Here is a 15,038-nt window from a genome sequence, read left to right as displayed (position 1 = left end):
CCAGAGAATACATTAACAACTTAAAATGTAGTTTCAGTTGGCCTGAAACTATCTCTAGATCTATCTTGAAGTAGCCAAACAGTTCGGTAATAGATCCATTAACCACTTAGAAGAAACTGTTCCCTCCCATTTTATTTTTCTGTTCCTATGATTGTCTACTTTTTTCAAGTCAGTTTGAAGCCCCTGTGACAAGTCCACGAAGCTATGAAGTCCATCTTACCAACCTTTAAGACCTACTCAGCACCTATGCAGCACAGCAGCACCTAGAGGAGGTACTGAGAGCTATTCACTTGCGGGTGTTCTGTAGCAGAGGAGGACTATCTAAGGGATATGAACCAAACCCAACACAACAGCTAATGGCCCATGGCCCTTACCCTGGTACCTTCCTTCTTAAGGACTCCACCAGGGGCACCTATAAGAGGTACCTATCACATTCTGAAAATGCTCATACTTCACACAACGGGCTCATGTGAGAAGTATGGCTATTCTTGTCAATGTTGCATTTATAAACCTTATCTTAATGAGGGATGGCTGCATATTAGTTACCATGAAAAAGGAATTGATGTGCAGTGCCCTTAAATGCTCATGAGACACTACGCATGTGGTCGGTTCCAGTTGCAAGGCGGGCTGAGCAACATGAAGGGCATTTTTGTCACTGATGAGCAATGAGGGTCCCTGGGGTAGAAGACTGCTATTGCCTGTGGCTCCTGATGTTCCTTCGTGGAACAGCAGGTACCTGGCCACGGAAGCTGACACAGGTTCTACATTGCTGCTTCAAATGTGTCCTGTGCAAGTCAAACCTTTCACACGTGCTGTCAGGGAAGGAATGGGCCCTTACATGGAGGTGCCTGAAGATCAATGGGGAATCTGCTTAACTTCTGGTTGGTTGAAATTTCAAAAAGAAACGCATTAACCATGTCTTAATAACATTTATTAATGCATGTCTTAATAAAAGGTATTATAATGTTGAGTACAATTGTAAATTCTGCATTTTTAAGAAAAAAGAAGAAAAATGGAAAGTGTTTGAAAGACTTCATTAAAGTGTATTTTGGTGCCATCCCAATTGCATAACACTATGAAATCAAAAACCTCTTTGCTTTTATGTTTACACAAAATGTAACAGGGCATCTCAGAGACTCAAAGGAAAATTAAATTTTCCACAGATATTGTTAGAGGGGTATCAGAGATTTCTTGTGTACCAAAACACATTAGCTTTTTTTTTTCCTTTCTTTTTTTTTTCCTCTCCAGTGTGAGTAGGAAAGATTAGATGACAAATAAAAACTTTGTAATTAGAAACAATTTATCAAGAAAGACAGGAGAGGTAGTTTTATCTTATAGAACAGATGTATAGTTTGGGACTTACTCTGGCCAATTTCTATAGATTTCCATGGCTTTAAATTGTGGGCATAACCCAGTTTACAAAACAGGCAGACTAGAATCCAATCTTCCCAATTTAGAAACTTTATTTGCATCTAAATTTTAGGCATTTCATGAACCTGTATTAGGCGTGCTTCTCAGAGAGGTGTTAGAACATACAAAAAGCAAGCTACGTTATATTGCTGTCGCAAGAGTTTCATACGAGTTTCAGAGTTCAATAATGAAAGACGTGCCTGAATACTGGTAGATAAGTATACTTATAAGAAAATAGATATTTTGAAACGCTGTGTTGTTGGATGTGCTCAAATGACAAAAGTTCGATAGCATGACTAATGAAGTATGGAGGAATTTTTGATTTTGAAAGATGGACAAAGTATTTGAATAGAGACAGTGCCACTGCTATTCTAAGAAACATAAAGGCACACAGGTGCAGGGTGAAAAGCGAATACATTTTGCCTGGGCAAGGCAATTGACAAATGCATCCTATTTATAGCTTATAGGCACTGAAGAAGCTTTATTATCCTGACCCTGCTTATGTAAGCTGTAAATGAATGTTGGGTCAGCAGTTTCACTATAGAGCTCATTTTCCAGTATACAGTGGACAAATGTTGGTGCAGTCCACAAATCAGTGTACATCTTTGACTGTATTTTTTTAAAAAGGATGGAAAAAGTTATAAAATCTTTACTTATTATGAGATTGATCTGGTAAGTAAGCCAGGAAAAGTTTATATTTGAACTTTGATGAAGGACGTGATAGAAATGCAGTGGAAATGAAATGGAGGAAAACACACAAGAAATGTCAGGGCTTTAAACGAATCAATGAATGTAATTAGATCTATTGGGATAACATGCTATCTTTTCTGTTTTCCATTCATGATTAGACCTGTGACAAGCTAAAGATTTGTTATACATATAATAATTTTACATGAAGCAGAATGTAAAACAGCAAGCTATGTTTCTTCATTACAGCTCCATATCCCAAACACGTATTTCGTGAAGACTACTGATCTCTTCAATGAACAATGAAAAAACAACTTCAACCATTAAAAGGTAGAGATGATACCAACTGTAAACCAGGATTTTCCTACTCAAATTCAATGGTCACTCAGACATGGGCAACATAGCATTTGGGCTAGACCCACAAAAACATATAGCATTTGAATACATAGCATTTAACAGCCCTGCCATCTGGTGGAAACACCATCCCTGTGTTTGGTATCTGGAGTCCTTACTGAACAAAAAAGAAAAGCTGAAATATCAAAGACAGTGACGCACAAGAGAAGAATATGTGGAATTACCAAAGCTATTCACTGGAAACTGCAATGTCGTTTTAGCACACAAGAGCTCGTGGAGACAGAGCACTTTGGTTGTATGCTGGCAACCATGAAAATGTCAGAGCACAATTTTGCCTACTGAGTTTTATGCATTTAAGTATTGCAGTCATTGGAGAATGAGCCAAGATCCTGAATCGCCTTGTGGATTTAGGCTTCTGAATTCTGCCTAAATTTCACTTCGTGGCCTAAAGCAGACATACTGGATTTCAACTTTGTCTTACAATCAAGATGAAATGCTGCAAGGTAAGTCAATAATTAATTTTAATTATAGTCTTATTTCTTAGGCTAGTTAAAAACTCCAGCAAGTTTTTAACTCTGGAAAGTTGAAGGTTTCACGTTAACAGGTCCATTTAAAATTAACATTAGTTTGAGTTATTTAGACATTTGAATCTAGAATCTCAGGAAATTCATTCTGCATTAAAAAATCAAATGCTGTAACTTTACAGAGGATATTTTGTAACATACAGAAGTAACAAAGAGCTTATATTGTCTATTTGTGTATCAAATGCAACAGTCTTATCATCAAGCTATTGCCAAAGGACTCATTAAACTGTCTGCCAGAGATTCATTAATTTTCATTAGTAGATTCTTTTGAGTGTTTCACCTCACTTTGCTCTCTCCCTGACCAAATGTAGAGTTTAATTTAAAAAAAAATGTGTATTGTACTCTAGTAGTTTGGGGTTTTTTTGGTTATTTGCAGTTACTTGGTATTTCTATAATTGGTATTTCTACTACTACTGACAAGAAATTGGAACAAAGTGTGCCCTTAGCAAATTTGCAGATGACACCAAGTTGGCGGGGAGTGTTGATCTGCTTGAGGGCAGGCAGGCTCTGCAGAGGGGTCTGAACAGGCTGGATCGATGGGCCAAGGCCAGCTGTATGAGGTTCAACAAGGCTCAGTGCCAGGTCCTGCACTTAGGTCACAGCAACCCCACGCAGCACTACAGACCTGGGGCAGAGCGGCTGGAAAGCTGCCTGGTGGGAAAGGGCCTGGGGGTCCTGGTTAACAGCCAGCTGAACATGACCCAGCAGTGTGCCCAGGTGGCCAAGGCAGCCAACAGCATCCTGGCTTGTATCAGGAACAGTGTGGCCAGCAGGGCCAGGGCAGTGATTGTCCCCCTGCACTCAGCACTGGTGAGGCTGCACCTCGAATCGTGTGTTCAGGTTTGGGCCCCTCACTGCAAGAGGGACACTGAGGTGCTGGAGCGTGTCCAGAGAAGGACAATGGAGCTGGTGAAGGGTCTGGAGAAGCATTATGAGAGGTGGCTGAGGGAACGGGGGTTGTTTAGCCTGGAGAAGAGAAGACTCAGGGGGACTTAATTGCTCTCTACAACTATTTGAAAGAAGGTTGCAGACAGGTGAGGGTCGGTCTCTTCTCCCAGATAACAAGCAACAAGAAGAAATGGCCTCAAGTTGTGCTGTAGTAGGTTTAGATTGGATATTAGGAACAATTTCTTCACTGAAAGGATGGTCAAGCATTGGAACAGGCTGCCTGGGGAGGTGGTGGCATCACCATCACTGGAAGCATTTAAAACATGCATAAATGTGGTGCTTAGGAAGATGCTTTAGTGGTGGGTTAACAGTTGGATTTGATGATCTTAAAAGTCTTTCCCAGCCTAAATGATTCTATTATTCCATTTAATTACATTCTTGGATGTTAGAACATACAATTATTTTTATTTTTTTTTCACAAAATGTAGTTCTGCATGCTTTATTACAGTTCTGTTTTTAGTTCCTTCTGTAAGTTTTAGTAAAATCCCTGAATATAGACTTACAAGCACAACATAAAACAGACTTTTAAATCACAAAACAGTTTAAGGACATGTACAGTATATTAGCATGTGTTCCTGAGACATTTGCATGAGGTAGCTAGTCCATATTTTCCCTTTAGAGAAATATTGCAATTATTTTCTTTAATAATTTGTCAATGTTGGTGCCTTAAAGTAACTGTCAGTAGATGTTCACAATTAATTATTACAGCATTATATTTCTCTTCCATTATTGCTCTAAATTGTTAGTAAAGTTGAGGTACCATCATGGAATCCATGGGGAGATTGAGTCTAGAAAAGCAATGATTGTGCCTTTCTAAAATTTGATCAGGATCTAAAATTAATTATGTAACATATGTAAAATGTTGATAATAAATTATCATAATTATCTTAGAAATGGAACTGCCTTGACAAACCCCACGCTTTTAATTTTTTCCAATTTGTAGGCTGCCTAAAACTGTAAGCAGAACAACTTTCAGCCAATAGGTGAGTCACAGTTATCTTTATTGAAGCCCTCAAAAGCAGTTCACAAACCCCAGCGGGTCTCCTGCAGATCATCAGTTTTAAAGACAGAAGTGATCAGGATGTTCTTACCTATCATTTCAAAATAAAAGATGCAATTTAATTCATTAATTCTGGAATTATGGCATGCATCTCCCTCACAGAAATGTTTATAACTCCTTCTAATGGCTTCATCTTTCTCTGTTTTCTTTTTGCATCTGATAAGCCCCTACACTGACTGCTTCCAAACATGCATGTCACATCTTTTTTCCAAACTACAGGACAGTCACATTGCAACCTCTCAAAAACTCCTGACCCTTCAGGTTCAAACACATACTTTGGTTTTATCTGCTTTACAAAAAAAGCATAAATTAGGAAAGGTTTGCTTTTCCACCAATTCTTGAATTAAGAAAAAAAAGAAAAAAAATCTGTCAGCCTACATGTTATTTAACAATACAATACTCATTTAAAGATAAAAGGGGAAAGCATACAGTAAACCAAGGGTGTGTTGAGAAGCCTAGGCAAGCATTCAACATAAATCAAATCAATATGTAAATTCGTGTTTGATTGGGAAATCTGCATTGCCCATGTAAGACCCCAGCAGGGAGTAGAGAGCAGCTATGATAAATGAGTTTACATGCTTCTAAATTCCAATTAAAAATCGTCAAATACAAATGTACCACTGGGATCCAAGCTGATTCATGTGATTGTCTTGTGAATGCTGGGACAGGCATTTTTTTTCCGAATGCAGACCCACTGGATGTCGTAACTTGATATGTGATATGCAACAATAAAGTGATTTTAGTTAATAGTTCTTTTAAACTGCTGATGATTTTTCTTTGTGTTGGAGCAACTTTACAATCTTCCAAAACAAAGCTCTCCAAATAGATGGCAAATGGGTTTATGGGAAAGGAGAAAATGGCAAAGATGACAACTGTTTTGTCTGGTGCAAATCTGGAATTGCTCTGGTGGAGATATGCCAGCTTAAATAGAGTTAAACATGATGATCCATAACTGATACATATATTATGTTTGCTTTTTTCTAAACAAGAAAATCTTTTTTCTCTCTCAGTGAAAATTTCTTATTACATCAAAAGAATAAACTACTTTTAGAACAGGTGTCATATAGATGAAATCAAAAGAAGTTATAAATTTGCTGAAATTTAAAACTTGGGGGAATCTCAAAAGTAACTGTATTTAATATAAAACTGAAAAGGGATTACAATTCTGAACAAAATCAGATCACCACAAGAGTCAGGAAGAAATGCTTTCCCTTCTGACAAGCATTTTTCAGCTATCCAGATTTTTTGAAGGCCAGATTTAATTTTCTTCCAAATATCAGTCATGGGGTGATGCTGGAAGGAGGATATTCTGGTGTCAGAGACCATGCAGGTACAGGCATCTTTGATTGCCCAGTCCAGCCCTCTCCTAGCACACAATATTTGGAAAACTCTCAAGCTTCATTCTAAAAATATTGCTTGTTTGCCTTCGTTTGGCTTTCTGAAAGGATTTTCTAAAAAAATCCATGAAAGAAAAGTCCACTAAGGATTACTAGCTACACAATAACTCTGCCTCCAGAAGGCCTTTCCCCACAGATAACTGGAAACAGAGAGATCACTCTGGCAAAAAAGGCACCCCACATCTCTCTGTTTTCCCTAGGCATCAGCATCTTCTCATTTTTGTCAGAAAGAGAAGAGATTCATGGGCTACAAATACCTTTGGTGTGCCTGAGACAGAAGATTTTATGTTCTTCATCTGACTACAATTCTATTTCTGGTATAAGTTGTCTGATTTTCTTCCATGCTCTTTGGGTTTTCTCTGTTTGTTTGTTTTCTGGGGGGAGGGTGTGGTGTGTGCTTAGTTTTAGGTGATTTTTTTTTTTTTTTTTTTTTTTCAGGAATATATTTTAGTTGCAAAAGCAGGGCTTGGTCTTCTGTATGTGTGTACCTTTCTCTCAGTGAAGGCTGGGACCACAATATTCTCAATTAATTAGCTTAATTGCCTTCCATACAGCTTGGAGGTATTTCAGCAATTAAATAAAGATACTATTTTGCAAAGATATAAAATCAGTACACAAATCCTATGTGTAGCTGTAATGTGTGACCTGGCCGACAGTATTAGAACAAGGTAGGTGATGTTCAGTAATACTTGACAGCATATGTCAGGCACTCTGATTACCTGAGCTGAGAATACAGTTGGACAAGCCTATACATTCAAAACAGGGGTGTATTTCATTTGCTTATTTGGATCTTGTGGGTTTCTATTATTAATCTATTTATTATTATTTATTTTGGCTGAGCTTCTTTCAACTCTAGACTTCTGATACCAGCTACACCTTCCCAGAATGACTGAAAGATCAATGAATATTGAAATATACAGGTGATTTTGGTTTTGGTTTGTTGTTGTTGTTGTTGTTGTTTTGGTTTGGTTTGTCTGGTTGGTTTTTTTTCTCTAAGGTAATACTTCTCTTTCCAGATAAACTGGAATGATCTTTTAAACCTTCAGACCATCCTCCTAATTCACCTCTGATGTTTGAGAAAAATATCATGTTCAGGACAGCAATTGTTCCTTTCTCAAGATGAGTTCTGAAAACAAACCATTATCATAGAGGTCTTCAGAACAGCTGACCTAACAATGGTGATACCACTTTGTACATAATCTAACAAGAAATATTTGAAAAACTGAATCATGTTGCTACTTAACCGATGACTGCTGCTTTGGTATTAATGGAGATACTTTACTTGACCAGTTAGAGACTAGGATTGCCACAATGCTTTTGAAGCAATTACAAAACAAACATCGACTCGTATTTGCTAATGTCATGTATCATCCCTTCTTGTATAAAAACACTACACTTATGGTCAAACAACATCAGAGGCAAACACCACTTAATTTATGGTTTGTTAGCAGTCTAAATCTCTGCTGATCTACACGTATGTGGCAGTGTGTGACAGCAATAAAATGAAGGGCAGAAAGACCAAATTATTCTCTCTCACACCAGGCACTTATGACTAAGTCAGACATGAAGTCACTCTCCACAGGTGCCAGCAGTGGGCTAGTGGACCATGCTCCATTGAATTAAAATTTGAAGCAGCAGCCCAAGGGAATAACGACACACTTCAGCCAAACACCTGAGCTTAGGGAGAGCACAGGACTGCTCAGGAAGTTTTGTTCCCTTCTCCTCAACAATCACAGCCTTCTACCAGGAGAAAATGTGATGAGGATGAAGCAGTGGAGACAAAAAAGGAGCATCAAATGTGCAGGGAACTGACTGTGGCACCTACTGGTTGAAAGAGGAGAACCTGTGTTTTCCCTTTTGGAGGTCAGTCAGATCTAGGACATGCTGAGGAGAGGGGCATCAGCCCTCCAAAAGCCCTTGATACAGAAACACAGGGTATTTGTACCTGTTGATGAATTTATACTATGCATTACCTCATACCATTTAATCTATAAGTCACATGTTTTTGACTGTAAGTCTTCTAAAAATAAAGCCACACTCCGTTATAAGACTTGATTTTTGTCTGTATGTGACATTACAAAGAGAACTCTTTGACATTACTGTCAAAACAATAAACAAACACAATTCAGGGGGATATACTGATTCAGATCAATGATAAATATGTAACGTTCTATGTTGTCTCTTGGATGTTATGTGTTTACAAAGGCATTAGTGATTTTTTTATTACACCAGACTTGTTTGGTTGCTACATTTTACTTCAAAGATGATCAAAGATTACTTCCAGCTAATAGGCAAGCACAACAGACATTAATGACTAATGTCAGAGCCCAGTGTTTAGAACTGTGACAATGGGTAAGGGATAGCAACACACTGCATTCTTGACTATACATTCTTTAAACTTCTGAACAGTCAAGAAAATAAGTGATTGGCAACAAATATTAAATCAAGTAGGAACAAAGGCGGCCCTTGAAACTATAATGAATATGCAGCTCTTTCTGAGGGAAGAGACTGCTGAAAGCAATGAGATTTCATGAAATAAGAGCTATGGCTTAAACTATAATGAAACAATAAATACATTCTTCACAAATATGGAAAGACATTTCCCTTTTTTCATTGTCAGATGTTGGCTCCTATATTAATGCAATCTCCCAACCTGCACTATGGGGTTTAAACAAAATAGAAGAGATAAGACTGAAGATTTTTTAATATAACAATATGCAGAAAAATAACCATCATTTTTTATCTTACCTTTTTCAACACATGACAGATAAAACATGTTTCAGAAGTGGGTAACCAAAATCTTATGCCAGAGTGTATTGTATTACTTAACCTACTAGGATGGCAAACTGCTTATTTGTGTCTTCTTCTGGGAGTATTTCCATAGGATGTTGAACGCATGTGACATCATCTGATTACAAATAAGCCAACATTCAACCATTAGAAAGCTAAACTGCACAAAGAAGCTCTGCAACTTTTGATGAAAATCTACCTTTCTTTTTGGATGGCTGAATCTTCAGGAGACTATGGTTGCAAACTAACTTGCATAGAAAGCAACCCTATAAATGTAGGTGGATTATTACAGTTGTTTTTATTTTTGTTCCATAAAATATCACATTGATATGTGCATGAAGATGAATATCATATCTGGAACATCACATAGACTTTCTACTTTTTTACTCCTTAGTCCTTCTCACATTATACTCCACCACCCTCTGCTCTGTACTTCGTTCTTTCCCCCTGTTTTTCTTACTTTCCTTTTAGTTGTTTTTCTCACTTCTCTGTTTTCTTTTTTCTTCTCTCTGGCTTTTCCTTCTTTCCTCTGTTCTAAAACCCCTATTCCATTTTATTATTTACTTTGTCTCTCAGTCATTTTACTCTTCTCTTCTCTTCTCTTCTCTTCTCTTCTCTTCTCTTCTCTTCTCTTCTCTTCTCTTCTCTTCTCTTCTCTTCTCTTCTCTTCTCTTCTCTTCTCTCTTCTCTTCTCTCTTCTCTTCTCTTCTCTCTTCTCTTCTCTTCTCTTCTCTTCCTCCCCTCCCCCCCACCTTACTTCTCTGAATCACCTTTTATATGGTGCCTGTTTTACTGCCCACCCCCAATTATTATCACTCTCATCTTTAATGTGTCCCTCATTTCCCATCTGTTCATTATCTCCAGGTTGTCCATCTCATCCTGTTACAGACAGACCATGTTGCTTCTTGCTGCCCACATAAGAAACAAGGAGTCTTTCAGCTGGCTTGCTTTTCTTGATTCCACTGTATCTTTCTCACACCACATCCCACTTGGTAGTGAATGTTAAGAACAACTTTAAAATATTTTTTACAAAAAAACCCCAAAAAAACCAAACCCAAAAAAACCCAACCAACAAACCCCAGTCCTGGATCTATGAAAAAGAAGACGACAGGGTCACTTAGCTTTTGTGTGAGGTGCCAAAGATACAGTCTTGCTTTTGTTGACTCTGTTTTATCTTGCTGCTGTTTCTGATATTCCAAAGAACTTAAATGTTTCGTCAGTCTTTATGCTCTATTTTTCAAACATACACACTCATAGGAGACATCGAGAACAGAGGAAGCAATAAACACAGTCTGGAGAAGAGAACCCATCAAACTGGCTGAAGAACTGAGAAATGCTTCGTGTAAAACCCAAAGAGCACAGAAGTAATATTTTATACAGCTTTTTTATTTTAGAGGAGGTTTGGTGTTTTAGACCCTGCTAAACAATTTCAACATCTGTAGAGTCTCCAGTGCACTTTGGAATCACTTCCTGGAGTGTGACGGAATAGAAATGACTCTTAGTCATAACAAAATTTTCTACCTAAGCAAGATTTTGGCACAGACAACCAGAAGAAACATCTCTTCCATTTTGGTGGGTTCTTTGCCTCTGGAAGGAAATTATGGGATAAGAATTCAAGACGACAGATCGAAGCACACTTGGAACGTCCAAATTGTTTAAACAAATCACTGAAGTAATTTGAAACAATAAGCATCTAAATAAATTTTAAATCAGTAATTTTAAATCAAGTTTGGAAAAGGAAGTTTTATGCTGTTAAGGGAGCAAGAGGCACAGCTACCAAAGGTTTTCTGTAGAAGCTAAGTTAATTGCAGTTCTTGCAGCTGATATATGTGGGCTTAGTTGCTAAGAGAAAAGTAGGTTTTCTTGTAAGGGTAGATTAGGATATTGTTTCTTGCAATACTATTTTCTATTTTATTTTTTGAAGATTTCCTTGGCTAGAATGCTTTGATTTACAAGGAAAGAACAAAATGCATGGAAAGTGGTGTGCCGGATTGGTGAAAAAAATACGCGTAGCTCTTCTTTAACAAATAGTTTCTTAAAGATTTACTATCTGAACAAATTAAAGTGCATGAAACTTCCTGATAACTGGTTTGACCCCCAAATTCATGGTTCCATTTTCACCTTCATTGAGGATGAAGATGAAGCTACAGCGTTATATCAGATGTTAGGTTATTTATGGTTTTACGTGGTACTTACTTACAACCTATAGATATAATCACTTGGACATTGTAGATTTCCAACTGTACAGCCACAGAACAATATGAAGGAAAAGGTACTAGTTTAAAAAAAACCTATACTTTGTTCATCTTTTAACATGCAAGGCTTTCGTTTCTTTTGATGTAAGTTCTTTCATTTTTGATGAGACAAAAATCAAACTTTACTTTTAATACACTTCTTTTTCTAGCAAAAGAAAGAAAAATTTTATTGATAACTTTCAAATGAGAAGTATTTTGTTAGTATTTTAACATTTTTTTTTCTATTTTTGTCCTTTTTCATTCTGATAAGAATTGACCTTTAAGTAACCATTGCCCTATAAAAGTAGCATTTATGGCCAACAGCCAACTTTTCTTTGTTTATTTTCAGCATGATCAATTAAGTTGCTGAGTTCACATCTACATGATATTTTATATCTTGGTAATTGCTTCCAAAAGTGTTTGTTAAAAGATTGATCATTATGATGCATGTCGACAGATATTGAGCTGAAGAATTTGCTCTCTGAAGTGTGTAGGTTTGCAGTGTGCAGGAAGCATTAGGCAGTGATGCAGGTAATTATCACCTGATGTGACAACATGATGGGTACTGTAAGCCACAATGCCTAAACTTTAGTTGGATGTATATGAGCCTTGAGATCCTGTAACAAAAATGAAATTAACTAACTCCTGTCACTTCAGTAAGGAACTCGCAGGGAGGTACTAAAACCCCCCCCCATAAATATTAGAAGTCCCTGAAAGCTAATGAACCAGTTTTCTATAGCTGAAATGACAGAGCATCTACCAAGAGATCCAAGGACCCAGTCTATGTTTCTCTCCCTAAAGCAATTAGTCAATCGGTACCTTCACAGATCTGTGAAACAATCTGTCCTATTTCATACATCTGTGCAAGTATTACTTTAAAGTGATAAGGTTACTGCAGTGAAGCCTGGCAAAGACTTTTACAACAGGGTTGTAGTCACCAGCAGCTAAGAAATGTCAACTGTAATTAAAACCAATCATTTTCAAATATATGCCATGATTTGGAAATGGTGAGGAATGTTTTTACAGTAAGAAATCTTAGCCCTGCGAGCACAGAGTTTTTTAAGATTCTTTTTTCTTTTTGTGGGAGGAAGATTTTTTTCTTTTTCTTTTGGCAACACCATTTTGAAGATGTTTATTCATTAAGGCAATTGTATCAAAAATCACAGAACTGCAGGTTTCTTCTCTAAACTTGTCACAGTTCTTATAGAGCTTGCATTTAGGAATTGTCCCTGCATGTAATTCTGAGTACATGGCATGGAATCTATTTTAAAGATTTGTGAAACACTTTGGCAAAGCATCTTTTTACTGAAAAGTGACATTTAAAAGTACTGAATTGAATTATGTTCAGCTTTTGGCAAGTAGTTTTGGAAAAATCAAAAAATACAAGTTTGTAAATGGTTAAAGACTTGCTTCTAAAATAAAGCATTTATATGATGCAAACTAATTTCACATAAGGATACAGCTTCCATTTGCAAAGATAATAAGATTATAATGGCTCCCCTATACCCAGTTCATTTAACTCTCTGTGTATTGCACCACTGTAGCAATTTAAATGTGATCCTCCTTGATGCCAGGCAATCTTTTTAGCAACAAAGGTGTAAAGTGCTCCAAGGCAAAAGTGTCTTACTGTGTTTTTTATAACTGGAGCAGTGTCTGGGACTCAAATTTTTCATTCACTAGAGAGGGCTCTTTGTCCACTCATGCCTAGTAAGTATTTGGTTGATCATTAAAATAAGGAGACAACTGAAAACATTGCCTCCGGTCATCTTCATAATCACATATCCCCATGTAGTATACTGCATGTGTATATATATATATAGAGAGAGAGTGTATATATACTATATATACAGTATACTGGAGATAGCAGAACTCTAAGGTTTACTGTAAGTAGACCTGTACTTCTTCACAATGTGGCTAAAGTACATTTTGGGAGTCTGAGAGGTATGGTGATGACAAAAATTTGTTATTGTGTGCAAGACAATATGCTTATGTGTGCCAGGGCAGCTCTGGCCAATCTCATTTATAGAGCTGAAGAGATTAGTGCAGTGCCAAGTGCTGTCTCGGCACAATTTTTCAACTCAGAATAGGCACTGTAGTTATGCCTGTGCTTTGGATATTGGGATAGAAAATTAAAAAATGAAGATTTTTGTACTAGTTTGCTCACATATTTACTCAGATAAAACCTATTGTTTTTCAAAGCTATGTTAAAGCCAAATAGGATGTTGAAGGCTGAATCCCACTCCTGCTGGAGTCAATGGTCAAACATCCATTTGTTTGGTTTAGGCCAGTATTTTGTTGTAATGACATGTCAGCTGCTCCCTGCAGACAACAAGTAGCTTTTAAATGTGATAAAGTACTTTCCTTACCTTCTGATAAAACAGTCCAGAAACTGTCCCACTGGTTAATGGGAGGTTTCTGTTGAGGAGATTCCTCTCAACTCCAACATATTTTCTCTTTGTACAATATTTGGCATTACTGTAAAATTCTTACAGTTATCTCAAATAATAATAAAAAAAATTACTTGGAACTACACTTTTAGAAAAGTGAAGTGTTCCATATTGTATATAAAATGTTGAGGAAAAGAATGAAGAAAACATATTATGACCAATTTTATTCCTTTTTGTTCACTTAATGCATGCCAAACTTAATTCTGTGTTAAAGTGACATTAACTACACAGAAATTTAAAAGAACCAAAGTGCAAGATTCATACTCCATCTGAATCTATTGCTGTTTTAATTGATAGATATTTTGATTTTAATTTTTACTTATTGATATTTGTATAAGACCAGTGAAAATTGCTTTTAAAGTCTTCACTGCTTTTATATACAAAAGGATGATAAAATTATGTATTTATTCCTATGAGTTTCATTATCGTGCAACTCTTTCTGGTATGAATGAATATCTTGTTAGAGATAACATCTTGGTCCTTTCAGGGTGAAGAAATATATTTCATGCCTGAAAACAGCGTCCCCACAACCAGCAACAGTAAGTTTCATAAACTGTGAACTCTGAGAACCTTTCAGGATGATTATCCTCCCAACAAAAGAAGTTAAAGAGTAGGTTCATTATTGTCCTTAGCTCAACACAAACCTGTAAAAGAAACCTGCATTTTTCAATGGCAATGCACAAATTTGAATAAAGATACCTTTCAGCATGCAGCTACTATGATTTTTTTTCTCTTTTACTGGTTCTCATAGACTGTCAATGAAATATTTACCTGGCTAGTGTGGCTTTCCCTATGTCTTTGAGTCGATGAGCCTGCCGTAGTGCTGGCTGACAGTCTTGAATATTCATTTTCCTCTGGTAAACCTAAAGCAGAACAACACTAATTTATAATCTGACACTTACGCATTGACTGATTTCAGCATGAGGTTCAAAAGACCTTGACATGTTTTACTAAACAAGAATGGGAAAAAAATCACACATTTGCCTGGATATTTACTATTTCCATGCTTACTGAAACTGGAACAATTATGGTTTACGAAGTATGAATAGCATCATAGGTATGCATGCTGGTTTAAAGAAGAGGCAATTGTACTGAAAGAGCCTGCAAATAGCACATTACCTATGTAC

The 15,038-nt window shown here is 36.9% G+C and overlaps 1 protein-coding gene across 1 annotated transcript in view; it reads right to left on the bottom strand.

Annotated features, from left to right (window-relative positions):
* MYO16 (myosin XVI) overlaps positions 1-15,038 on the bottom strand; it is a 412,211-nt gene that overhangs the window by 5,966 nt on the left and 391,207 nt on the right. Inside the window, exon 34 of the mRNA XM_037377384.1 lies at positions 14,683-14,774. Within this exon, the coding sequence (XP_037233281.1) occupies positions 14,683-14,774 (92 nt within the window). The remainder of the gene's footprint in view (positions 1-14,682; positions 14,775-15,038) is intronic.

Source organism: Falco rusticolus, chromosome 2 (assembly GCF_015220075.1).
Source record: "Falco rusticolus isolate bFalRus1 chromosome 2, bFalRus1.pri, whole genome shotgun sequence".
Classification (NCBI taxonomy): domain Eukaryota; kingdom Metazoa; phylum Chordata; class Aves; order Falconiformes; family Falconidae; genus Falco; species Falco rusticolus.
Note: the sequence above shows the minus strand (reverse complement) of the source record. Positions and strands in the feature narration are given on the sequence as shown.